Below are 26,453 nucleotides of genomic sequence, written 5' to 3'. Positions count from 1 at the left end.
AATCATTTATTTGGGAAATTCTGAAATATCTATGACAAAGCTTCTTGAGGTATAAACAAGTTCAGTAAAGTGGCAGGATACAAGATCAATAGGCAAAAATCATTAATGTTTCTGTACACTAGTATTGAACAATCTGAGATGGAAATCAGGAAAAAATTTCCATTTACAAAAGTAACAAAAAGTCTCAAATACCCAGGAGTCAATTTAACCAAAGAAGTATAGGAACTTTATTCAGAAAACTGCAAAACAGTGCTAAAAGAAATCAAAGAAGACTGAAACAAATGGAAAGACATTCTGTGTCCATGGATTGGAAAACTAAATAGCATGAAGATGTCAATCCTACCCAAGCTGATTTATAGATTCAATGCAATACCAATAAAATTTCCAAACACCTACTTCACAATAATAGAGAAGACAATTCCCAAATTCATTTGGAAAGGAAAGTGCACCAAATAGCCAACAGCATTCTAAAAAAGAACAGCAGTGTGGGGGGACTTTCATTGCCTGACCTAAAACATACTACAAAACTACAAGGTTTAAAACAGCACGGTAATGGCATAAAGATAGACACATGATCAGTGGAATAGAATTGAGCATCCAGAAATAAACCCTTACTGCTATGACCAACCAGTTTTTGACAAACCTACCAAGTCCATGTTTCAGGGACAAAAGAGTTTCTTCGAAAAATGTTGCTGAGGGGAAGTGGACTTGGTCCAGTGGTTAGGGCATCCATCTACCACATGGGAGGTCCACAGTTCAAACCCCAGGCCTTCTTGACCCAAGTGGAGCTGGCCCATGTGCAGTGCTGATGCACACAAGGAGTGCTGTGCCACGCAGGGGTGTTCCCCACGTAGGGGAGTCCCACACGCAAGGAGTGCACCCCATAAGGAGAGCCACCCAGTGTGAAAGGAAGTGCAGCCTTCCCAGGAATGGCACCACACACACGGAGAGCTGACACAACAAGATGACGCAATGAAAAGAAACACAGATTTCCATGTCACTGACAACAACAGAAGTGGACAAAGAAGATATAGCAAATAGACACAGACAACCAGGGCGAGGTAGAGGGGAAGGGGAGATAAATAAATAAACAAATAAATCTTTAAAAAAATAAAAAGAAAAGAAAAGAAAAGAAAAATGTTGCTGAGAAAACTACATATCCATAACCAAAAAAATGAAGGACGACCTCTATCTCACTCCCTATACAATAATCAAGTCAGCATGGATCAAAGACCTAAATGTAAAAGGCAGAACCATAAAACTAGAAGAAAATGTCAGGAACCACTTTGTGGTAGGTGGTGGTTTGTTGGATTTTATACCCAAAGCACAAGCAACAAAAGAAAAAATAGATAAATGGAAAATCTTCAAAATTGAACACTTTTGCACCTCAAGGGACTTTGTCAAATGGGTGAAAAAGCAGCCTACTCAATGGGAGAAAATATTTGTAAATCACATAGATGATAAGGGTTTAATATCCATGATATATAGAGAGATGCTACAACTCAACAATAAAAATACAAAATATCTGATTAAAAAACAACTTGAATAGACGTTTGTTCAAAGAAGAAATACAAATGGCAGAAAAAAACCACATGAAAAAACGTTCAACATCACCAACGATTAGGGAAATGCAAATCAAAACTACAATGAGAGGGAAGTGGACTTGGCCCAATGGATAGGGTGTCTGCCTACCACATGGGAGGTCCACGGTTCAAACCCTGGCCTCCTTGACTCGTGTGGAGCTGGCCCATGCTGGTGCACACAAGTAGTGCCGTGCCACGCAGGGGTGTCCCCCGCGTAGGAGAGCCCCACATGCAAGGAGTGCACCCTGTAAGGAGAGCCGCCCAGTGCGAAGGAAAGTGCAGCCTGCCCAAGAATGATGCCGCACACATAGAGAGCTGACACAACAAGATGACGCAACAAAAAGAAACATAGATTCCCAGTGCCACTGATAAGGACAGAAGCAGACAAAGAAGAACACACAGCGAATGGACACAGAGAGCAGACAACTGGGGGGTGGTGGGGAAGGGGAGAGAAAAAAAAAACTACAATGAGATCATTTCACACCTATCAGAATGGCCACTATTAAAAAGACAGAAAGCTACAAGTGTGGGAGAGGATGTGAAGAGACAGGAACACTTATTCATTGTTGGTGGGAATGTAGAATGTACAGCCACTGTGGAGGACTTTTTGGTAGTTCCTAAGGAAGTATAGATTTGCCATGTGACCAGCAATACCACTACTGGGTTTAAACCAGAAGAACTGAGAGCAGTGACACTAACAGAATGTTCATAGTGGCATTTTTCACGATTGCCAAAAAATGTGAATAACCCAGGTGTCCACCGGATGAATGGATAGACAAACTGGTATATATACATGGTGGAATATTATGTAGCTGTAATTAGAAATGAAGTGGTGAAACATACGACAACATGGATGAACTTGGAGGACATTATGTTGAGAGAAGCTAGCCAGACACCAAAGGACATATACTGTATGATCACACTATTATGAACTAAATATAATGTGTAATCTCATTGAGTTAATAACTAGAATATTGGTCACTGGAAAATAAAAGGAGGTTAGAGAATGGAAAGCTGAGGGTCAACCTGTGCAGAATTGATAAAAATGTTGTTTGTTAATCTCTGGAAATGAGTAGAAAAGGTAAAAGTACAACACAGTGTTTATAACTAGCAGCACTATTATATGGGTATGACAGTGGTTGAAAGGGAAAGTCTAAAGTTATGTATATTACTAGAAGGAAACCTAAAAAATGTTGCATGGGACTGTATAGCACAACAAAATTTCATATGAAGTATCAATATGGGTAATACTGCATATATAAGACTGTTTTTCTTTGAAACTGAACAAATGTACGTTAATGTTACAAGATGTTAATATAGGGGGGGAAGCCTCCATTATGCTAAGTGAAAAAAACCAGATACAAAGTACTACATATTGTATGATTCCATTTATATAAATATAAACCAATTTATAAAGATGGAATTAGACAGTTATGTAGGGCTGGGGAAGGATAGAGGGATTGAGAGGTGGCTGCTAAAGGGTGTGGAGTTTTTCTTTTTGGAGTAATGAAATTGTTCTAAAAATCTTTGTGATAGTGAACGTACAACACCATGATTAAAAGCCGTTAATTGTATACTTTGGATATGTGTATGGATATATGTATGGTATGTGAATATATCTGAAATAAAATTTCTTTTTTAAAAAAAGAGCAAATACATCTGTTTGGAGGTTGTTGCAATAATCCAGGAGAACAATGATGATAATTTGGACCTTGGTGATGGTAGGGGAGATGATGAGATATGGTTGAAGTCTAGAAATATTTTGAAGGTAGAGCCAACAGCATTTGATAATGAATTGAATTTGACAAATAAAAAAAAGGGAGGCATCAAGTTGATTCCCAGATTTTTAGCCTGAGCAACTGGGTGAATGGGAGTACCTGCAACTGTTATGGGAGATGCGGAAGAGGCAGATAAATGAGTCTGTTGCTGAGGGGAGAGGCTGGACTAGGGAACTGACAAGGTGTCGATGGTGTTAAAAGCCTTGAGGCTGGGTTAGCTCACCAAGATAGAGGCTACAGGGCAGTGGTTCTTAACCAGAGATTCATGAGCTTGAGTTGAATTTCGAAGAAACATTATTCTTGTGGAGACGTGTTGTTGTGGGTGTGATATATTTATTAAATAATACATAGTGTATAACACATAATGTATAGTGTGGACTCAGTAAGGGGACCATGGTTTTCACCTGACTGGCAAAGGGGTCTGTAAAACAAATAAAGGTTACGAACCCCTGCTAAAAAGGAAAGAAAAAGGACTAACGCTGGGTGCCACTGAGGCCATCTAATGTTTAGATCTAGGAAAGAAGGAATAACCGACAAAGGAACTGAGAAGATGGTGCCAATGAGATTGGCAGAAAATCTGGAAAATGTCCCAGAAGCCTAATGGAAAAAGTTCTTTATTCTAAGAACTGAGGAAACGGTCAGTTTGGGGCAAGGAGAGTCATGGACTCTGGGATTCAGCGGCTGTGGGCACTAAGGAGAGAATCTAGTAAGGAGAGAGCACCATCCCAAACTCACTCACACCAAACCATCACTCGCACTATTATCCATGCTTGAGGCTTCCACAAAGAGAGGAATGTCCAGGCTGGCGTGGGAAGTCACTTGCCGTGCCCATAAAGAAGGAAGTGCCCTGATAAATGTTGATGTACAGTGCGCTGAAAGGGGGTGGCAGTGAGGATTTGCCTCTGTGGCCAAGTTGGCTTTGATGGATGATACGTCGTCCATGAAGAGATTAGGAGGAGACAGGTTTGAAATATGAATTTGAGTCATGTTGGGCAGATGAGGAAGCCATACCTCTTTCCCAGGGAAAAGTGGGACACATGACAGGCCCTGGCTGAGGAGTCAGAGGGTAGAGAAAGCCACAGGGGACTCCAAGCCCTGCAGGTTTGCTCCCTGCCCCCTTGCAGTGGGAGCCATTGGGGCTGAATTTGCTCTGGTGGAAAAAGCATGCATTTGGGAGTCATGAGGCCTCATGACAACCTAAAAATTTGGAGATTTGTCCCCTTTTTACAAACGAGAAACTGAGACTCAGAGACGTTGTATCATTTGTCCAAAGTCTACGTAGTTGGTCAAACCCAGATATGCCTGATTCCAGAATCTGCATCGGCCAGACAGAACGGCACAGCACCAAGGTTAGGCTGTGTAGATCAAAGGCCAGAACCATTCTGCCTGCAGGTTCTGAGATGGGGTTTTTCAGGGAGGGTTTTATGAGGACGGAGTAAGGCCTTGGAAGAAAGGCAGGGAAATCACATGTGCCAGGCACATGTTGCACAGGGGATTGTTCAGTTTTCCTCGCAACGACTATGAGGTTGTTCCTTATTTTCTTCACTTTAATGATGATGAAACAGAGGCTCAAAGAAGCTAAGTAATGTACTCAAGGTCACACAGCTGGTAAGTCCTGGGGTCTGGATTTGAACCTGGATCCCCTTGCCTCCATGGCCTGTGTTCCTTGTTCTATCGCACCACAGGCTCAGCAGAGGGGAGAGTTCTGGACCTAAGTTTGCTTTCTTATCATACACTGTAACTATGAATGTGGTGCTGGCCTTGCTGAGCTTCAGATTACTCATTGTGAAATGGGGACAACAATTCCACCCATTCTATAGCATTAAATGGGATTAAGTCCATAAGTCAGCATTGTGCCTGACTTAGAATGCATGTCCAAGGAATATTATCTGATTACGCTTTCATTTTTCAGATGAGAAGAGATATAAAAGTCAATTCATTTCTTCATAATATAAAGCTAGTAAAGGCTAAAGTCTGGATTCAAAACAAGATCTAGGAAATTACTAAAGTTCACTCAGGCTCTTTTCCATTTCAGACTGAAGTAAGAAAGGGAGATGGGCATTTCAGGCAGATAGAACTCATTGGTGAAAGCATGAGATGGGATTGAGCATGTGTGAGGAGGGTGGGTGTTAGGGAGGACCTTGACATCATATTTTAGAGGTTGCAGCCTTGAATGCCAAGATGGGCTTTCTGGACTTCAGTTCAATGGTGTGCATGGGTATCTGCCATGTGCCAGGCTCTGTGCCCAGCAGAGCTGAGCCCTGGTACATGCACTGTTTACAGCCACTGGGGCTGGCCCTGGTGATATCGGCCTTGTGGACTTCTCCCTGACCCAACCTTCAACCTTCAACTGGTAGATTACACATTGCCCTAGAAGGCAACTGTGAGATTAAGGAAACTGGTCCAGCCTTATGTAATCTAGGGGACGAGGGCAGGCTCAGTGGGCCAGGGGTCCCATCACCCTCACAGCAACCTCACACAGTAAGATCTATTATCATGCCCATTTGACTGAAGAGGAAACAAAGGCTTGGTTTGAATGGATGTAACTTTCCCAAGATCATGGGAACAGGATTTGAATCCAGGTCAGTCTGACTCCAACGCCGGTGCTCTGTCCTCCAAGCTGAGTTAGACTATGGGCTTCTAGAAGTCATGCATGGTGAGATGGTCAAACACGGCCCAAGAGCATGCAGGCACCTCTGAGAGACAATAGGCAAAGACTGATCAGAGGAATTGTCCTAAAATGGAATTGGAGAGAGGAGTTGAGACATGGTTCTAGGGGCCCTGAGAATCTGGAGCTCAGTCTCAGTCTCAGGTCCACCCACCTTATGCTGGTCCAGGTTGTCAGTCCGCATCCTTCACCCAGAGAAAAATACCCATGGACTGAGCTGGGCCAAAGACCCCTGGTCGGAGTTCCCACCATGCTACTGACTAGCTCCATGACCTGGGGCAAGTCGCTTCACCTCTCGGCCCCACTTTCCCTGTCTGTCCAAGGCCTCCCCATCATTCCACTTGCACTCCTCTTGTTTTAAGGAGAGAATGGCAGGTGGCGTGTATGGAGGTCCTGCACAGGGAACCTGGCACACCCAACATTGTGTTGCAGTGTGCTCTGGGCCTCCCTGCCCTCATCTCCCCCAACCCCCTTCCTGGGAACCAGCGCCAGGCTTGTCAGAGAGCCAGCCAGCTGTCAACCCCACCCTGGATGGCCGTTAATGAGTGACCAGGCTTCTTACGGGAGCCTGGCCTATAAGAAGCTGCTGGCCAGGGCAGCAGGTGGGAGCCGGTGGACATCAGTGGTGGGAACAGAGGGAGCGAGATGGGCAGCAGGGCGGCGTCGGGGCTCCTGGCAGGGGTGGCTGTGGTCCTCCTGGTGCTGCTGCAGGGCACGCAGTGCGTCAACATCCAGGTGAGTCCCTCGGGCCAGCCTGCCCTTGGGCTAAAGTTCCCATGGTGGGGAGGCTTGGCTGGAGAGGGGAGCACAGGACCCAGGGCTCAGCACAGCCCCCAATCCCGCCCCAAGGACCAAGCCCTCCCCGGTGTGGGGGGCGGCAGCTAGAATGCTGGTGGCCGTGATGATAGGGATGGCAATAACCATACGTGCCGCTCTGGACCAAGCCAGGCCTGGTCACAGACATCAGAGGGGGGGACTTGTCCCAGCTCTTGGTTTTCACCCTGTTCAGTTGGGTGGAGGAGGGTAGTCACCAGGAAAAGTTCCCCTGGGGGGTCACCCTTGAGCTGACACTTGCCAGGTGAGCAGGAACAGAAGGCGGGGAGAACTGTCCCAAGCAGAGCACAGAGCTTCTGCAAAGGCCTGGAGAGGAGACAGCAGGAGCTCAGCGCTCCTTCCCCAGGCAACTGTGAGCTGGAAGGAGCGTGGGAGCGGGGCCTGCCTGCTGGGTGGAGGGACGCTGCTGGCCTCTTGGAGCAAGCAGGGATATCTGTGGCCCTGGGCGGGGCTCCTACCCTGGACTTCCAGTCACACCCTGACTCTGAACAGGGCCTCCCCGGAAAGAAGGGAAGTGGGTCATGGAGAGGAGTGTGGGAGAGCCAGCCTGCCCCTGCAGCCTGACCTTGGGGCTCGGCCAGCTTGGGGCTCGGCCAGCTTGGGGCTCGGCCAGCTTGGGGTTGCCATCATTTTGAGTTAGGTTATTGCATGTGTACTGGGTGCCAGGCACTGGGATGGGTGCTTGTTTAACCTCAACACCCAGGAAGGAATGAAGTACGATTGTCTCTGTCAGAAGAGGGCACTCGGGCTGGTGGAGGAGGGACAGGCAGCCTGTCAGGGCAAAGCCGGGATTTGAGCCAGGGCCTGCCCACGGCCCTGACTTCGCGCAGCAGTTACTGAGAGCTATGCAGAGTAGGGTGTGAAGTGTGCCCCCCTGAGAGGAGCTCCCCTGAGAGGTCCTTCCAGCATGGCCTGGACTTTCCATGAAGAGGGGGAAGTGTCCAGCGGATCTGTGGGGTCCCGGGAATCCTGCCGGCCCCCTGGCCCAGGCCTTGTACCCTCCCATCTCCTCGCCTCCCCCCACCCCAGTACCAAGGCTTCCGGGTGCAGCTGGAATCGGTGAAGAAGCTGAGTGACCTGGAGAAGCAGCAGGCCCAGGGCCTCCTGCCCGCCGTGTGCCACCACCCAGCTCTGCCCCAGGACCTCCAGCCGGTCTGCGCCTCCGAGGATGCCACCAGCGTCTTCAGGGCCTTGAGTAAGTGCCTGCAGCCCTGCTGAACTTCCTCCCCACCCTGGGGAAAGGATCCAGCGCCCCAGGGCCCTCCTGTCCTCTGCCCATTTTCTCTCCAGCCCCCATGCCAGCTCCTCCTCCTCAGGCTGCTTCTCTTGAGCCCCTATTGCCGGGACTCAGCCCACCTCCCAGGACTTCCCTGGCTTGGCACTGAAGAGCAGGCATGGGGCGAAGCGCCCAAGCGAGCAAACCTGGATGGTCGGTCACCCCACCTCAAGAACTTCACAAAGGGGGTGATGGGAGTGCAGGGAAAGAGACCTTTCCACAGGATGACTGCAACCCCGTGGCATGACGGAGGAGGCGCCTCACATCAGGGGTGGGATGGGGGCCCTCCACAGGAGGGACCGCCAAGCCGCGGTCTAGGCGTGGCCACTGGCCAGCCCTGACAGCACCTGCTGTGCCCCGCCCTTGGCCTGCACTCTCCCACCCGCGCCCCGGCAGCAGAGGCCTCGTTCCCTGCATTTAACAGACAGGCACCCAAGGCACAGAGTTGGAGTGATTTGCTCAGTCACCTCCAGGGACTTGAGTCCAGGTCTCTGGGTCTGCTTCTCGGGTCCCAGCTCTTAGCCTCTCCTGAGCGGGCCCTTCTGGGCCTGGCTGGCGGGTTCGGGTTCAGCTGACCGTTTCCCCTCTTTGCCCAGGGACCATCGCCAGTGACGACTGTGAGCTGTGTGTGAACATCGCCTGTACTGGCTGCCTCTGAGATGGCCCTGGGTGCCCTGACCCCACCCTGGCACCTTGATCCCCACGACCTCCCAGCGGTCATCACGCCTTCCCGGGCCAGAGCTCCTGGATCTGGTGCAAAGTGATTGGGCCCTGAACCCGGGAGAGTTCGGGCCCTGGGGTGGTCCTGCTGCTGAATAAAGATTCTACAGAAACCCGCAGCCTCACGTCTATTTCTTGAGTCTCAGCCACGAGTAGAGCTTCTTGGGAAGGTGGTGGGTTGAGGAGAAAGGTTGGGCTAATGACAAGTGTCAGGAATTTTCCTCAGGTTTCCAGAGCCTGAGTTGCTGAACCACTTAATCCTGCTTCTTGGAGTCCTCACAGTAGTCCTATGGAGTAGGTACAATTCATTTACAAAGAAGGACACGAAGGCACAGGGAGGGAAATAACTAGCTCAGGCTCACAGGCAGCAGAACGGAAAGCAAGGCTCTTCCCGGGCGGCTGGGCCAGAGGTCACTCTCCTGACCACCACATACAGCCCCTCCCTGCCCCCGGTCGCAGTGATGGCACCCAGCAGAGGACTGGCCTTCAGTGCCATGCTGGGAATTCCCGGCAGCAGGGCCTTTCCACGGGATGGGCTCCTCCTCAGCCTCTGCCCTCGCCGGGTGCAAAGGGACTGGGTCCTCTGAACTCTACTTGCCCAGGGCCAACCCCCAGTGACCTCTAGACCAGCTGCCCCTCCTGTCCACCCACTTCTGCTCACAAGTTCTGTAGTCTCCCAGTCCACCAGGCCACAAAACCCAGAGACTTCTAGCTCCTCCCGCTCCCTCACCCACAGGCAAGCCTGGCTGGGTGGATTTTGCACCATCTCCTGCTTTTCTCCGGGTACTTCTTTCTCATCCCTCTGTGCCCACTCGCTGGCTGGCCTTTATCGCACTAGCCCCAGACCAGTCCAGAGATCCCCCGTCCCTGCATCTCTCTGTGCACATCAGAGGCGCACCCCAGCACTGTCCTGACAGTGCCCTTTGCCCTTCCATGGCTCCCCAGTGCCACCTCTCAAGTCCACACCGAGCCCATCCAGCTCAGGTCTTGTCTCCTGCTGTCCCCTTCACCCTTGCTGGGTTCCCACCTGCCTGGGGAGGAGACAGTGAGGGTAATTGCCACCGACTGAGCACCTGCTGTGTGCCAGGCTCAGGGCTAGACCATCTACTTAGAACTCACGAGGACAGCAGCATCAACAAAGCGTTCGCTATGAGTCCAGCGGCACTCCAAGAGCTTTTCCTGTATTCCCTCATTTACTCCTTATTTGGACCTATGGAGCAGGACTGCTGTCAGCCCCTTTAGCAGATGAGGAAACCAAGGAGAGAATGGATCAAGTAACCGGCCAAAGACATGCAGCTTGTACCAACCCAAAGAGTTGGGTCGCAGAGTTGGAGCATTAAATGATGCTACGACATCACACGTCTCATCCAATTCCCCGGCATCTCTGAGACAGGATTTGACATCCTGTGAGGCAGGATTTTCAGATGAGGAAAACAAGCTCCTGAGGGGGCACCCCGCTTGTAAACAGCACCGTCAGGCTCAAGCCCAGTGCCGTCCGCCTCTCAGGCCTGCCCCGTCCAGGCTGAACCACCCCAATGTCTCACTGTCTTCCCGCCTCTGGGTCCCTGCACCCTCCCCACCTTCCCCTAACTCCATATTTGCTTTGAAATCCCATCCACCTTGCAGGATTCTCTTCATCTTCGGCATTTATCCTATGTCACAGGGTAGGTCTACTTGCGTTTATCCTGTTTGAGGTCTGCTCAGCTTCCTGGATGTGTATATTCATGCCTTTCATGAAATTTGGGAAGTTTTCAGCCATTATTTCTTCCACTATCCTCTCCCCCCTTTTTCTCTTTCTTCTCCTCTGGGACTCCCCGCAATGTGTATATTGTTATGCAAATGTCCTCTCCCCCTCCCCCTTTACAAAGTCTTCCCTGTCCTGCTCCTCTGAACTCAGTAGCTGAGAGAATCCTGGCCTGACCCATCCCGTGTACTCCACCGCCAACACCCCCCAGGGGCCCTCCTCCCTCCTCCCAGTACGTTTGCTAACTGGCCTCACTTCCATGCTTCACCTGCTCAGCCCTGTCTGAACCATTCTCAGCCTGACCCCGGTCCCCCTTTCTTCTGATTGTTTGTTTGTTTTTACCATTTACTGTATTCCTCTTTTTTTTTTTTTCAGGTACCAGGGGCTGGAGATCGAACCCAGGAAATCCTAGGTGGGAAATCAGCACTCAACTATTGAGCCATGTCAGCTTCCCTGAGTTTTTTTGTTTGTTTTGCTTGTTGTTTTGCTTTGTTTTGTTCTGTTCTGTTTTTTTCAGGAGGTACAGAGAACAGAACCTGAGACTTCCCGTGTGGGAGGCAGGCACTCAACTGCTCAAGCCACATCCACTCCTGGATTCCTCTTATGTATGCGTCAGACCTGAACTGAGAGCTTTACATGAATTACTCACCTAGCCTGGGCAGCAGGCACTATTGTTATCCATACTGTTTTACCGAGGAAGAGACTGAGGCACAGAGAGGTAAAGCAGCTTTCCTAATATCACCCAGTCTGGGGAAGAACTGGTGGTAGAACCCAGGGCTGGGGCCTTGTAGCATTTGTTCTCCCCCTGCCTATGTTGTCGCCTCATGCAGTCATCCATGTGGGTGGACATTATCCAGCCTGGGGGCCAGACGGACTTCCCCAGGCACAGAGGCCATTAGACTCCAGGGTGGCCTGCGCTGTGGAGTGTGGGTAGTCACAGAGGACACCAAGGACAGAGGGAGCTTCTTGAGGGGAGGACATGGAGGCCAAGCCTTGACGGCCAGGGGTGTGGGTGTGCACTGAAGCAGAGGGGCTGGGGAGAGGTGTGACTTGGGATGGGGGAACAGGGAGGGCAGGGGCAGTACTGGGGTGGCCAGTGGGGGCCAGATCCTGAGAGAGCTTGAATAGCCTGCCCAGGAATGTGCGACTGATCTCAGCGTGCGTGTCGAAGCCCAAACCAGCAGACACCCACTTACGCTCACATGTGATTTAGTGACTCTGGGGACCCCAGGAGGCGTGGAAGACAAGCAGGGGTTCCACACACAACCACACACATCCACTGGTGGTCTGGAGACTCAGGTACCCTCAGTGTGTTGGGGGGGGCGGCTCCTCAGGATGGGGAGAGAGGGGTCCCTCCAGAGAGTCAGCACACTAAGCAGTGAGCTTCTCGGGGCATCAGGAAGCCTGGCTGGACGGGGAGACTGGCAGATAAACAAAGGAATGAAGGCAGCACCAAGAGGACTCTGGAATCGGGTTTATTAGATGAGGGCTGGACTGGATCCTGGGAAACCCAGCAACTCTGATGGCGTAAGGGGCTGGGCCTCCAGGCACCCACGCCCTGCCCAGGCTGCTTCTCCTCACATACTCCATCCTGGGGCAGAGTAGGTTGAGCTGCTGGGAGTGGGAGTGTCAAGGGGGCCCTCCAGGAGGGGAAAGGGCTTCCCCGCAGGGAGGGGAAGAAGGCGAGGAGATCCACAGCTGGGCTAGCATCCGGCACAGGCAGCGTAGGCGCAGATCTCGCACGAGCTTGGGTTCTCAGCAATGGCCTCTGGACAGGAGATGTGGGACTGGTGAGAGCCAGCTCTCCCGTCCCCAAGCCCCGTCTATCCTCTGAGTCAGGGCTCGTCCGCCCCGTACCAAGCCCCCAGGAGAAGCCCGCAGGCCTATCCTCTCTGGCTGGGCTTTCTACCCCAAAGCAGGGCAACTGCACTCTCAGGCCAATCAAAGTGAGATTCCAACACCAGATGAATGTGGACATAGTGCCACCAACCCACAGATTAAAGTAAAGATCTTTCTAAGCTTGCCATTTACAATTTAGAACAAATTAAACCAGACCCACCGATCAGAGCAGAGTGCCCCCGTCTTACCAATCAGAGCTGAGACCTTGCCTTCAAATCCCACCAATCAGAGCACATCTCATCCTCAAGGGCCCCGATCAGAGAAGAATACCCACAGCCCATCAACCAGAGAGGGTGGACTCTCACCCAGCCTTCGCAGGATCTCCTTGGCCTTGGGCTGGCCACAGATGGGCTTGAGTTCTTCTGGAAACTTCAGGTGGCTACAGAGGCTGGGAGCCATGGGCCCAGTCCCTGGTCCACCCATCACGAGGTTCTCACTCTCGGGCTCCTCAAGCTCCCGAAGGCCTTTGAGCTTCTTCACTGACTCCAGATCAAAAGTGAAATCTCCATCCTGAAAGGGACATACTCAGAGCAGGGCGCTGAGCTGGGTGGCGCTCCAGCCTGCATCCTGGTTGTTGCTTGAGAAGCCATAAAAGGCCTCTAGGGCTTTGATAGAGCAGGGCCCCCGCTAGGTGCCAGACTAGCCTCCCCGGCGCCAGCACCAGTGGCACACCCATCCTCCAGGACCTCTAGGACATCCACGTGATTCCCGGGCCCCGCTGAGTGCTCTGACTGAACACCAGCTGAGGAGGAAGATCTGGATGGGATCCAGGTGCTTCCCTGCCCAGCCGTGCGCCCAGGGCACTTACAGAATCTCTCTGAGGCTCTGTTTTGCTCCTCTGTAAAATGGAGCTAATCCTCCCTTCCTCCCGGGGTGACCGTGAGGCCACAGTGAGATCCTGGGTGAGCAGCCCAAGTAGCGCTCAGTAAATTGGCCGCTTCTCGGCTGTTTCCTAAGGGTTATTTCTCTTTTCTCTCCCTGCTCTTCTTTTTCCTCCAAGTTTGAAGGGGAAGGTATGGGCGGCAGATCCCCGAGGAATAGGGAAGTCCGGCCACCTCCCACACCCGGGGGCAGAGGTCATACCTGTACAGTGACCCCACCTGCCAGCGCCGCCCAGGCCCTGAAGAGGCACAGCATGGCGAGCAGGAAGGTGTTCATGGCGGCAGTGCCCGGGACGGAGGAGTGGCCGCTCTGGGTGCAGGGGGACCTTTAAAGAGGGCAGGGTTACTGAGTAACCCAGGAGCCTTCGCCAGCGTCTCATCTGCTTGGCTGTCAACCGGTCAGGCCTCATCAGATAAGGCTCAAGACAGCCCTGGGAGATAAGAGACTGTCCTGGGAGCCTGGCAGAGCCCCAGCCCCTCCCTGGGCACCCACCTTGACCCCCAGCCGGGCTGGGTTCTGCAAGCTGAGGCGGTGGTACCGCGGGGTGGTCAGGGTGATAGTGGGCTGCCCTGGGGGCTGAGGGAGCGTGGAGGGGCCACTTCACCCAGCACAGGGCCAGGGGAGCGCCTGCCAGCCCTGAGTTCTGGAGATTGGGTAAAAACTTGCTCAGAGAAAAGTCAGGGCAGGGTGGGGGAGGTCCTTTCTTGCAGAAGGTGCCACGTTTGGGATGGCCAGGGGAAATTCCGTCTCTGGAAGGAGGGGTGAGGCTGTGAATGATAACAGAGGAAGTTACAGGCCAAAGGAGGTATTTTGTGGCTACTGTGGCTTTAAGGAAGGATTTAACTCTGCCATCCCCAAGGCCTGGGTTCATTTCCTCATCTTCTGCCCAATTTTGATGTGCATGAACTTGGGCAATTTTTTTTTCCTGTCTCTGAACCTCAGTGTCCCCTGTGGGGACCAATAATAGTACCTATCTCATGGGTTGCATTGAGGTTTAAATGCAGTCATAAAAATGCTTAGCTCCATGACTGACGTACAGAAAACACTCAAGGAAGTGTCACTCAGTTATTATTGTTTATGTCATTGTCATCATTAGCAGCTGCTGCTGATCCCCATTGGCTCCTCTAGTGACTGCCTGCCATTCTGAGCCACAGCCTGACCTCATCTTGTGCTGCGCCTGCTGTCCTATTTGTCCTTTGGTCTCAGATAGTCCTTGTATGAGCTCTTCTCCTACCCCTCCCTACCCACCTAATCTCCTCCTCAGTCCTGCTGCTACTGCCTGCCAACCACCCCTCAGCCCCATGTGTGTCCTGCTGCTTTCTCTCCCCCAGCTGGCCCAGCCTAATCTCCCCCCATACTGACCCTGTCCTGCCAGGCTCACCTATCATGCCTCCTTCCCTACCTTTGGATATGCTGTTCCAACTGCCAGGAAGGCCTTTCCTTCTTTGTCACTAAGTAAGCGCCTACTCAGCCTTTAAAGCCCACCTCAAATAACACCTACTCCATCCCCAGCTAAATGCCCTCTCTCAGTTCCCAAAGAACCAGGTATTTTATCACAAGAACTTGGATCTTGTTGGTGGGATTACTTGGGGGTGTATAGTCTAGCCCCACTAGTGTTCGATCCCTTTTGGTATTTTCCCCCAACGGAATATGAATTCATTGTGTGTTCTATTGTGAGCAGATGTCCACAATACTCAGGAGGAAGGGTAGCCCTGAGACTCCTTTCTCTCTAATCTTCAAACTCCTGCATTCAACCACCTGGCCAGGTACTAGGCCAGCTCCAGGGAGTGGAGGAGAGGCAGGAATTCCTGGGTGGGGAAAGTCAATATTGAAGAAAGAATTGGAGAGAGCAGAGCCTGATAAGGATGGAACTTCACAGAGGTGGCAGGCCTTAGGGAGGGGCAGGATATGCTTGTCCACCTGCCCTCTGAGGCTTGTCCTCAGGGTTCAGCTGGACCACTCTCCCCTGTCTGCATTGTGTTTGTGCTGAGGTCAACATGTACCATCTATGCAGCCACATGTTGGCTTCTCCTAGCTGAGTGCAAGGTCAGAGTGAGTATCAGGAGACGGTTAGGATGGGAAGGGAGTTGGGGAGGGTTAGAGATGGGATAGGAGTATATTAGCGGCAGGGCTATGAATGGAGTTTGGATGGTAGGTGAGGCCAAAGGAGTTATTGAGATTGGGATGGAGATGAACATCAGGTAAGGATCAGGGTTGCAGCTGAGGTCAGTGTTGGGAAAGGAATTTGGGATTAGTTGAGGTTGACCTGGAGTTAGGGTGAAAGTCAGGTGAAGAGCAGCATTCGGTTACTAATTGGGTACAACTAAGGTAGCAGTTAGGGATAGGAGTTCAAGTTAGGATTCCAGTTGAGGTTTGAGTCAGGGTCAGGATTAGAACAGAGCTAAGGATGGGGCTGGGGTTAGCATTAGGGTTAGGCTGGGAATTACGGGTGCAGTAGGGATTGGGTGATGTGGAGACTGACTTGGGGTTGAGTTAGCGTTCCTTGGCAGGGCTGGGATTGGAGTTGAGTTTGAAGTTGAAGTTGGAGGTGTGGTTGGGTTGTGTCTAGAATTAAGTGCGAAGCTAAAGCCGGGTTAGAATTTGGTTTAGCATTAAGGAATGGGCGTGGGTGGGGCCACTGTGGGCTGCAAGAGCCCCTTCTTGGCTCACTTTGATTTTTCAGTCATTCCCCTCCTAAGGTGTGGCGGGGTGGAGAGTAAAAGGCAGGACTTTGACTCATGAAGTCTCTCTTACTCCCTCGTGGCCCTGGCCTGGGCTTACCGGGGGCAAGGCAGGGGTGGGATGGCTGCGGGGATGACGTACTTCACACTGTGGGAAAGAGGAAATGGCTTCTTGGCATCAGTCCTTTGGGCCCTGCCCCACCCAATTCCACCTCTGAGGTCTAGCCTGGGAAATGAGAACCAACTCTCCTCCTCCTCCACGCTCCCTGCCCAGATCTGGCCCAGGTCTGAGTTCAGGCCCCTCCTTCCCCCCAGGGCTCACAGGACCCTGGAGTCCTGTGTTGAAGCTGCTGGAAACTGCAACTTTTTTATTTTTTATTTTTTAATACACTATTTTTAGAGACGTTTTATTTTATTTTTTTTTAATTTTTATTTTTATTGACTTTGTAATAATATTACATTAAAAATATATATGTGAGGTCCCATTCAACCCCACCCCCCCCACCCCACCTCTCCCCCCCCCAGCAACACTCATTCCCATCATCATGACACATCCATTGGATTTGGTAAGTACATCTTTGGGCACCTCTGCACCTCATAGTCAATGGTCCACATCATGGCCCATACTCTCCTCCATTCCATCCAGTGGGCCCTGTGAGGATTTACAATGTCCAGTGATTGCCTTTAGAGACGTTTTAGATCACAGAAAAGTTACATTGAGAATATAGGGGATTCCCATATAACCCACTCCCTCTCCCTCTCCCATTTTCTCTATTAATAACACTTTACATTAGTGTGGTACATTTGTTACAATTGATGACCCAATACCGAAGCACCACTGCTAACCATAGTCTGTAGTTTACATTATGGTTTACACTTTGCACTGTATGGTTTTATAGGTTTTGGCAAAATGTGTAATGGCCTGTATCCACCATTGCAATACCATGCAGAACCATTCCAGTTCCTAAAAATGCCCCCACGTTCTACCTGTCCTTCCCTCCCTCTCCCCTCAGAACCTCTGGTGACCCCTGTCTTTAATCTATGTGGCAAGTTCCTCCGTTACTATAATACGAATAAGCCTGCTTTGGTCCCTAGTTGCATTCCCTGCTTATATTTGTTCATTCTTCAGTTTTGAGGCTTTTGGGATATTGCTGCCTGCTCTGCTTCAGATTAGGAGGGGGCTTAGATTTTATGGGGCAGATGGAAGAAACTGTGGAAAACGCATCTTGATTCCTCCCAGCAGCCCCATCTTCCAGATACCCAGGCCCATACCCTAAATCCTGAGACCTTGGTCCCAGCTCGCCCAGCCCCTTCCTCATTCCTGTATGGCAGGAAGGGGGCCTGAGGCGGTGTGGGTTTGCCGCACTCTGATGCCACCCCTTCTGCAGAACCCTTGCTCCTGTGCGGCTTGCAGACCACGCTGCTTCCTCATCTGCAAGATTCCCAGGGGCTGCCCACAGCCTTCAGAAGAAGGCGCCTCAGCCTGGTGTTCAAGGCCCTCGCGAGCCCTGCTGAGCGCCTCCTTCAACCGAGATCCCCACAGTCTCTCCCGAGTGAACCAGAAAGCAGGAGGCCCCGACTGGGTGTGCTCGAGGCTAAAGCACGCAGGCTTCGGAGGGAGGCAGCCCGAGTTAAAAGCCGCGAGGTCAGAATCCCGGCTCTGTGGGACCCAGGACCGACCACGGCACCTGCAGCATCTCAGGTTCTGCCTCTGAAAAATGGAGACAACGGCTACATGGCAAATCTCAGGCTTTCTCAAAAATGTTCCTAACATCCCTGTCATCCCCGGCAAGCCGAGGTGAAGACCGTCCCCACCTTCTCTGTGCTCCCCCAGCCTCCTCTTGGTTTCCCATCATAACGTCTTACCACGCTGGCTGTCCGGTCCACTGGCCTGTGAACTCCTAAGAGCGAGGTCTGACCTGGTCTGCCGTGGCCCTGGTGCCCGTACAGAGCCTGGTACTTAGTGGGAGCCACCAAACTTCTATGGAATCAGGAAGGTTGTAGTGCTAGTACTAGTTATAACAATAACAAGAGCAGCTGACATGTATCAGCTCACTCCATGCCAGGCCCTGGGCGAAGGGCTTTATGGGTGTGGAAACCAGGCCCATGCCCTAAGGCTTGGCCACCTCTCACCCTGTGCCACCAGCTGCTGATTCTCCGCCCTGTGGCTGGGGCAGCCCTCTGGTCTATTCCTTTTGGCCAAGAAGTTGTTTAGCATTTGGGATTGAGTGACCCTGCTGTGGTTCCAGGGTACACAATAAAGTCGCGTCCCCTGAGGCTTAGCCCTCCTGGGTCTGGCTCTGCTTCCCCACAGGCTCCAGGCCTCAGCTGACCTTAGCAGAAGCCTGGACAAGGGCCCAGATGAGAGTCTGGAGACTCCAATACTGATCTGTGTGGCCCACATTTCACAGCCTCCCAATTCTACTTGTAAATGTATCTGGGAGTAGGGGCGGGTATCACTCTCTGGTTCCTTCGAAAACACTGAACTGCCTGAGAAAGACATTACAATGTATGTGAGCCTCCTAACAGCTCTGGGAATACGCTGAAATCATGGTATAACCCCATTTTAGGGATGGGCAAACTGAAGCTCAGAGGCTCAGAGAGATTAAGAAGCTTCCTTTCCCAAGGTCGTACACAGGGTTGCCACCTACAGCTGCATGGGTTGTGCACTACACAAGGTCACCCAGCCTGAACAGAGGGTACATGTGGGTGCAAGCATGGTACTACCTCAGCCTAGAAGAAGGCACAACTTTTCCAAAGTCATCATCAGGTGGACTTGTGGCTGTGGTCCTATGCTGGCTATAAATTCCAGAACAAGGATATGAAACCAATTCTCTCGGACATCAAAGAAAAGCCTAGGTTTCTCCTACACTGTCAATTCCTACACCGTCTTCCTGGCCCAAACTCCCATCTTTGCTGAAGGGGAAGAAGAAAGGAGGTCAGTGGTGCCCATTTTACAGAGGAGAAAACTGAAGATCTCAGAAAGAGAGTGCCCAGTGTCACAGCAAGTGGATGGCTGAGTTGGTGTTTGAGCCCAAGCCTAGGCTTGTGGGCAGGGCTCCCCCCAGTAAGGCCTGGGGAAGGCGGCTCTTTGCCTTGATGCTCTGAGGGGCAGCTGGGGAGTGGACAGAGGGTGGATCTGGTTGTTTGCTCAGCAGTGTCATCTCGCCCGCCTCTGGCCCAGCCAGGACCAGGCGGTGGGGGAGCGTCATTCACCATCTGCTCCCCACACGTCAGGGCAGCAGCTGTTTCCTTCTCCACCACCCACAGCCTGCTCTGGGCACTGGCCACCGAGACAACCTCCCACACCCAAGGGCTGTCAGGGAAGGAAGGGACACAGCTGGAGCTCCTTCCACATCCCCAGCCGAGAAGAAAATGAGGCATGGCGCCAGCCTCCCAGAGCCCACAGGCTGGATGGAGGGTGGGCCAAGCAGAGATGCGAGGCTCCATAGAGAACATACTGAGAGGTATGTTCAGGTGCCTCAGAGCCAGGCCAGGAAATGCCTCCCGAGGAGGCGGCGTTTGAACTGGGCTTCGATCGATGGGGAAGATTTGGACCCATAGAGATGGGAACTTGCAAGGCAAGGGCATGGCAGTGGAAGCATGGAGGGGAAAGGAAGGAGGTGGACTGGGGCTGAAGCAGAGTATTTCAGGAGGGGACGTCAGAGAGCAGCCCAAGAAGGCAGCTTGAGACACCAGGCCCTTAGGCAGTAACAATGGGGAGCCGTGGCAGGTTCCAGAGCGGGGGAAGCCCGTGATGAGAACTGTGATTTAGAAAGACCACCATGGCAGCTGGTATCGAGAGTGGACTTTCCAGATATAGATGGCTGCCACACTTGTCCAGGGAAGAAGGGACGATTCTGTCTCAGGCAGTGCTCAAGGAGGACAAGAGGTGAACTTGAAGGATGGTGTGGGAGGAGAATCAGCTGGGTCTTGGCAATTTGGCAACAAATTGCCTGTGGAAGAGATGAAGGGAGCGAGGGAGAAGATCATTCCTTGGTGCTTAATATGTGCAGGGCCCATGCTGGCCACTCTCCATCTGACTTCTCATTGATGGTCCCAACGACACTTTGAGGTAAGGCCGTTCATCTCTACAGATGAGGAAACTGAGGGTCGGAGAGGGCACTGTCTTGCCCAGATGGAAATCCTGGTTCTTCTGACTCCAAAATCTATGTTCTTGACATTGCTACATGTGTTTTGCTGGACTCTGGGGTAGCGGGGAACATGCTCAGCAGCAGGCTGGGCCACTCACGGTGGAACAGCTTCTGGGGTGCCAGGGAGCCTTGGGTGGGGTAGAGTAGGGGAAGCACAGGAGCAGGCATAGATCTGGGCTCAAGCTCAAAGGGAGAGAGCAGGGAGGGGCAGCAACAGGGATGGGATGAGAAAAGGGAGTTAATCTGTATCCAACTCGCAAGGCCCAACCTTGACAGTGCCTGGGAACCTGGCTTAACCCCAGGCAAAAGTCTCTTGAGACACGGACCCTTGGGGGAGGAAGGAGTGGCTAATAAACCATCTCCCTCACTCCAGGCAGGGCGCTTTCCCATCTGCTACCAAGTTGCATACACAGAAATACACAAGCACACGCATTCCAGGTCTTGCATTATACACACACACATACACACAAGGCCATGTGGTCACATCCTACAGCTACACAACCGCTTGCAGGTCACCCTGACTTACAGTCCAGGCACATGGCTGGCTATCACAGCCACAGAGGGTGATGCAAGCTTATACACTCTTACGCGAAACCAGGGGACTGTTCCCAGGAAGGCCTCTGCCTGCGAACACGTCACTCAGGCATGGGCAGGGTGGGAAGCATCCTCAGGAGTCTTTATTGCCCTTGTCTGGGGCAGGAAGTTGCCTTCTTTGGGGGCTGCTGATGGGAAAGGGGCGTCACTCTCCCACAGTGACGTCAACTCAGGCCCTGCTCTGGGGAGGGCTGGGGTGGGATGGGGAGTGGCAGCTGGCCCTGAGGGAGGTCAAGGCAACTGGGGAGTGCTGGAAGAGGCAATATGCCTCCCTGGGAAGGACGACCGGAGGAAGGCAGTCTGGGTTCCTCGCCAACCTCGCTCATGGGCGGTGACCTTGGGCAAATCACTTCACCTCTCTGAGTGGCAATGTCCAGCAGTAAAAGGGAGATAATGACACCAGCCTCACTATGCATTTGGGAGTGCTAACTTAGATAACAACTGTAAAGGACCGGGGAGAGGGCCTGGCAGAGCAAGCACCTAGCAAATGGTGGCAATAATCATGTTTGTGATGGCCGCAGGAGTCCGTGTGTGTGTGTGTGTGTGTGTTTATGAACAGCAAGGCCCGCTGAGGCAGGCCTGGGAGACCAAGGGCAGATTCCCAGAGTCAGGGTGTGTGGCTTGCCTCCCCCAGCCCTCTCCACGCCTGTCTCAACTATACCAGTCTCCAACATCAACTGGTCCTAGGGGAGCGGTAGGCCTCGGGAGACCCAGCGTTTGGGGTTAATGGTGGCAACCTTCCCCATCCCCAGCCTTGGAGTAGGGGAGCAGTGGCCATCAGAAGAGCTGGGCTCAGGGCAGGAAGCTCAGAGAAAGCTCTGGAGTCGGCTCCACCTGTTTGTCGTTGCCGAGAACTAGAGGGAATCCTTGCCTTTCTCCAGCGGGCTCTCGTGGAGAGGAGGGGCAGAGATCTGAGATCCCTACCTTTCTTTGGAAGCACTGAGGTCTGGGGGCTGCAAAGAAGGCACAGCCCCAAGGGTAAAGGAAACCTTCCAAGAGGAAAGGTACACAGCAGGCAGCCCTCTGCCCTCTGGTGGCAACAGGTGCTCACTGCAGCCACATTGTGAATCGGCTATGGCTTTTGTTCTAAGGTTTTCATTCTCTGCTCAGGAAATAGTGCTGAGGAATTGAGAGACAACACAGTGTGTACTTGAGTGCAGGCATGGGTGCCAGATGGCCTAGGTTCAAAAGCCCAGCTCTACTCCTGCTATTAGTATGTCAACATTACCTCCACCACTCGTGAGCTGGATGATCCCCAGCAATCTCTGTGGCTCAGAACTTTCATTTGAAAATGAGGTTGACAATAATATCATCTACCACATATGGTTGTTTTGAAGAGTAAATATGATAATGGGGGGGAGGCAAGATGGCGGCTGAGTGAACTTCCCGGTTACTAGCTCCTGGGGGGAATTGGCTGGGAGGCGTCGGAGACTCTTTGGGACCGGCTGTTTCGGGATTTTTCCTGGTCCGGAAGTGTCTGGACATCGATTTGGAGGGAAGGTAACAGAGAGGATCCATCTGTGAAATATACACGGAGATCCGAGCTACGTGTGGAGGATTCCCTCCTTGGGTAGGTGGAGCCGAGGCAGCTAGCACCGCGCGGAGCCCCGGCAGGCGGCGGCCAGGGTAGCCGAGTCCGGCCGAGCCCGGCTGAGCCGCGGCGGGCGGAGGGGCGGAGCCCAGCTGAGCTAGGCCGAGCCCAGGCGTGCGGCGCTGGGCGGCGAGCGGGAGAGCCGAGCCGCGCTGCACCGCGCCGGGCGGCGGGCGGGAAAGCCGAGCCCAGCCGAGCCCAGCCGAGCCCAGCCGAGCCCAGCCGAGCCCAGCCGAGCCGCGGCGGGCGGCGGGCGGGGGACCGGAGCCCAGCTGAGCCCAGCTGAGCCTGGTGGCGGGGTTTCTGTTCTTTGGGTTTTTTTTTGTTTGTTTTTTTATTTTTTTATTTTTTGTTGTTGATGTTGTTCTTGTTCTTTTTTTTTTTTCAATCCTCTCTTTCTTGTCCCCAATATTCTTCTTATACTATTTTACCTTAACAATACAATAGGTCCTACAGGAAATACCTCACATTTGCTGGGTTTCCTCACCCTCCACTGCCTCATTTCTCTGTGAATAGATTTAGCCTATCTACACTATCCCCTTTCCCCTACAACTTGATATCCTCCACCATCTGCTATCTCTCCTATATTCCATCTCCCTTTCTTTGATCCACAAAGTGTCTAACTCTTAATTTCTAATACCTTTGTTTAGTTTTCCATCTGGTATTCGTCCCTGAAACTATTACCTTTCTTTTCTCTTTCCCTCTCTCACGAAAACAATAGCCTCTTAGTACGTACCACATTCCTCCCATATTCAGTCGTCTACCTCATTATAGGTACTTTCCTACTACTATAACTCTACACAATTTACATGATCTAACCTCCATCCTCCCAGAACTCATATTGTTGCTTTGTAAACATATATCACCAATACTACTTCACACTTTTTCCTTCCTTACACAATTGACTTTCCCCAAAACGAATACTTTCCTTTAAAGTGAGCTTAACTAGCAATAAGAAATTGGAATAAGAAGAACAAAGTGACAAAGAGAAGATATAACACTTACGCAAAAACAACAGCTAATTAATCTCCAAGACTAGACAAAGAAGCTAAGGAACGGATTAAACCCGTCAAGAAAAAATGTTGACAAGACAGCAACAAAAATCTACAAACCAAACCAGTAATCAGGAAAACATGGCTGAATCCAATCAACAAACTGAAAATCAGGAAGGGGGGCAGGACTTCGCACAAGCAATGAAAGATCTCAGAACATTTATCACCGACAAATTTGATGAAGTAATGAAAGAGGTTAACAGCGTGAAGACAACACTTGGAGGGGAAATTGCAGACATGCGCAAAAAAATAACAGATATGATGGAAATGAACACCACAATTCAAGAAATCAAAAATACACTTGCAGCAAATATCAGCAGACTAGAAGAGGCAGAGCAGAGAATTAGTGATGTGGAAGACAGTGCATTGGAAATCAAACAGATAGTAGAAGTGGTCAATAAAAAGGTAGAAAAAATCCAGATAGGACTTAGGGACCTGAATGATAACGCAAAACGCTCAAACATACGTATTATAGGCATTCCAGAAGGAGAAGAGAAGGGAAAGGGGTCAGAAGGAGTGTTGCAGGAAATAATGAATGAAAACTTCCCAAATCTACTGAAAGAGACAGATGTACATATCCAAGAAGCACAGCGCACTCCACTGGTCATAAACCCCAACAGGCCCACCCCAAGACATATACTTGTCAAATTATCCAATGCTCAAGACAAAGAAAAAATTCTAAAAGCAGCAAGAGAAAAGAAAACCATCACATACAAGGGAAACTCCATAAGATTAAGTGCTGATTTCTCATCTGAAACGATGGAGGCAAGAAGGCAGTGGTATGATATAGTCAAGGTACTAAAGGAAAAAAATTTCCAACCAAGAATACTCTATCCAGCTAAACTAGCATTAAAAAATGATGGAGAGTTCAAAATATTCACAGATAAACAGAAACTGAAAGAGTATATCAACAAGAAACCTCCCCTTCAAGAAATTCTTAAGGGAATTCTGCAGGAAGAAAGGAAAAAACAGGACAGTCAGAGATGGAGGAGAGTGTAAAAGCAACAAGAAAGACAAAAATAGAAGGGGAAAATAAAATAATACAAACAAAATATAACAAACACAAATCCAACCAAAATATGGCTACCATAAATAACTCTCTAAACGTAATAACACTGAATGTCAATGGATTAAACTCACCTATCAAAAGATTCAGACTGGGACACTGGATAAGGAAATACGACCCATCTATATGCTGCCTACAAGAGACACATCTTAGACCCAGAGACTCATGGAGGTTGAAAGTGAATGGCTGGAAAACAATCATACAAGCAAACAACAACCAAAAAAAGGCAGGAGTAGCTATATTAATATCAGACAAAATAGACTTTAAATGCGAAACAATTGTGAGAGACAAAGAAGGATACTATATTTTAGTGAAAGGGACAATTTGTCAAGAAGATTGAACAATCATAAATATTTATGCTCCTAACAAGGGCGCCTCTAAATATGTGAGGCAAACGCTGGAAAAACTAAGTGAAAGAATAGATGCATCTACAATTATAGTGGGGGATTTTAATACACCACTATCAACTCTGGACAGAACATCTCAAAAGAGAATCACTAAAGAAACAAAATATTTGAACAGTATATTAGAAGAGCTGGATCTAATAGACATATATAGATCATTACACCCAAACACAGCAGGATATACATTTTTCTCAAACGCACATGGAACATTCTCCAAGATTGACCATATGCTAGGCCACAAAGAAAGGCTTAATGAATTCAGAAAGATCGAAATCATACAAAACAATATCTCTGACCACAGTGGAGTCAAGCTGGAAATTTGCAAGGGACAGAGACCCAGACTTCACACGACAATTTGGAAATTAAACAGCACACTCTTAGAAAAACAGTGAGTCAAAGAGGAAATCTCAAAAGAAATCAATGACTACCTTGAAACAAATGATAATGATAACACAACATACCAAAATTTATGGGATGCAGCAAAAGCGGTACTGAGAGGGAAATTTATAGCCATAAATTCATATATCAAAAAAGAAGAAAGAGCAGAAATTGAAAAATTAACTGCACATTTGAAGGAATTAGAAAAACAACAACAAAGTAACCCAACAGGAAGAAGAAGGAAGGAAATAACAAAGATAAGAGCAGAACTAAATGAAATAGAAAATAAGAAAGCACTTGAAAAAATAAACAAGACCAAGAGCTGGTTTTTTGAGAAGATCAACAAAATTGACAAACCTTTAGCGAGACTAACAAAGAAAAAAAGAGAAAAGATGCAAATACACAAAATAAGAAATGAGAAAGGTGATATCACCACTGACCCCACAGAAATAAAGACTATCATAAGAGGATACTTTGAAAAACTATATTCCAACAAAAATGACAATTTAGAGGAAATGGACAAATTCCTAGAAATACATAAGCAGCCCATACTGACGAAAGAAGAAATTGATGATCTTAACAAACCAATCACAAGCAAAGAGATAGAATCAGTCATTAAAAATCTCCCAACTAAGAAGAGCCCAGGGCCAGACGGCTTCACAGGTGAATTCTACGAAACATTCCGGAAAGAACTAACACCAATCCTGTTGAAACTATTCCAAAAAATCGAAACAGAAGGAACACTGCCTAATTCCTTCTATGATGCCAACATTACCCTAGTACCAAAGCCAAACAAAGACACCACAAGAAAGGAAAATTACAGACCAATTTCTCTAATGAACCTAGACGCAAAAATACTTAACAAAATACTTGCTAATCGTATTCAACAACACATTAAACGAATTATACACCATGACCAAGTGGGATTTATTCCAGGTATGCAAGGATGGTTCAACATAAGAAAATCAATCAATGTAATACACCATATAAACAGATTGAGAGAAAAAAACCACATGATTATATCTATAGATGCAGAAAAGGCATTTGACAAAATACAGCACCCCTTCCTGATAAAAACACTCCAAAAGATCGGAATACAAGGAAACTTTTTGAACATGATAAAGAGTATATATGAAAAACCTAAAGCCA

General features: G+C 50.0%; 2 protein-coding genes across 2 annotated transcripts; one reads left to right on the top strand and one right to left on the bottom strand.

The window, feature by feature from the left end:
• Nucleotides 1–6,607: 6,607 nt before the first annotated feature.
• GUCA2B (guanylate cyclase activator 2B) lies at nucleotides 6,608–8,973 on the top strand. Its single transcript, XM_004477420.4, has 3 exons — nucleotides 6,608–6,764; nucleotides 7,893–8,058; nucleotides 8,736–8,973. Exons 1-3 carry the CDS (start codon nucleotides 6,675–6,677, stop codon nucleotides 8,795–8,797), a joined length of 318 nt encoding a protein of 105 aa, XP_004477477.1. The 5' UTR covers nucleotides 6,608–6,674; the 3' UTR covers nucleotides 8,798–8,973.
• Nucleotides 8,974–12,062: 3,089 nt separating this feature from the next.
• Nucleotides 12,063–14,009, bottom strand: GUCA2A (guanylate cyclase activator 2A). The gene is made up of 4 exons (XM_004477418.5): nucleotides 13,877–14,009; nucleotides 13,586–13,709; nucleotides 12,808–13,012; nucleotides 12,063–12,371 (listed from the first exon to the last, which is right to left on the bottom strand). The coding sequence occupies exons 2-4, from the start codon at nucleotides 13,658–13,660 to the stop codon at nucleotides 12,307–12,309; spliced, it is 345 nt and encodes a 114-aa protein (XP_004477475.1). The 5' UTR covers nucleotides 13,661–13,709; nucleotides 13,877–14,009; the 3' UTR covers nucleotides 12,063–12,306.
• Nucleotides 14,010–26,453: the final 12,444 nt, after the last annotated feature.

The sequence above is a fragment of the Dasypus novemcinctus genome, chromosome 9 (assembly GCF_030445035.2).
Source record: "Dasypus novemcinctus isolate mDasNov1 chromosome 9, mDasNov1.1.hap2, whole genome shotgun sequence".
NCBI lineage: Eukaryota > Metazoa > Chordata > Mammalia > Cingulata > Dasypodidae > Dasypus > Dasypus novemcinctus.
The sequence above is the reverse complement of the archived record's forward strand: the minus strand, read 5'-3'. Positions and strand labels throughout refer to the sequence as shown.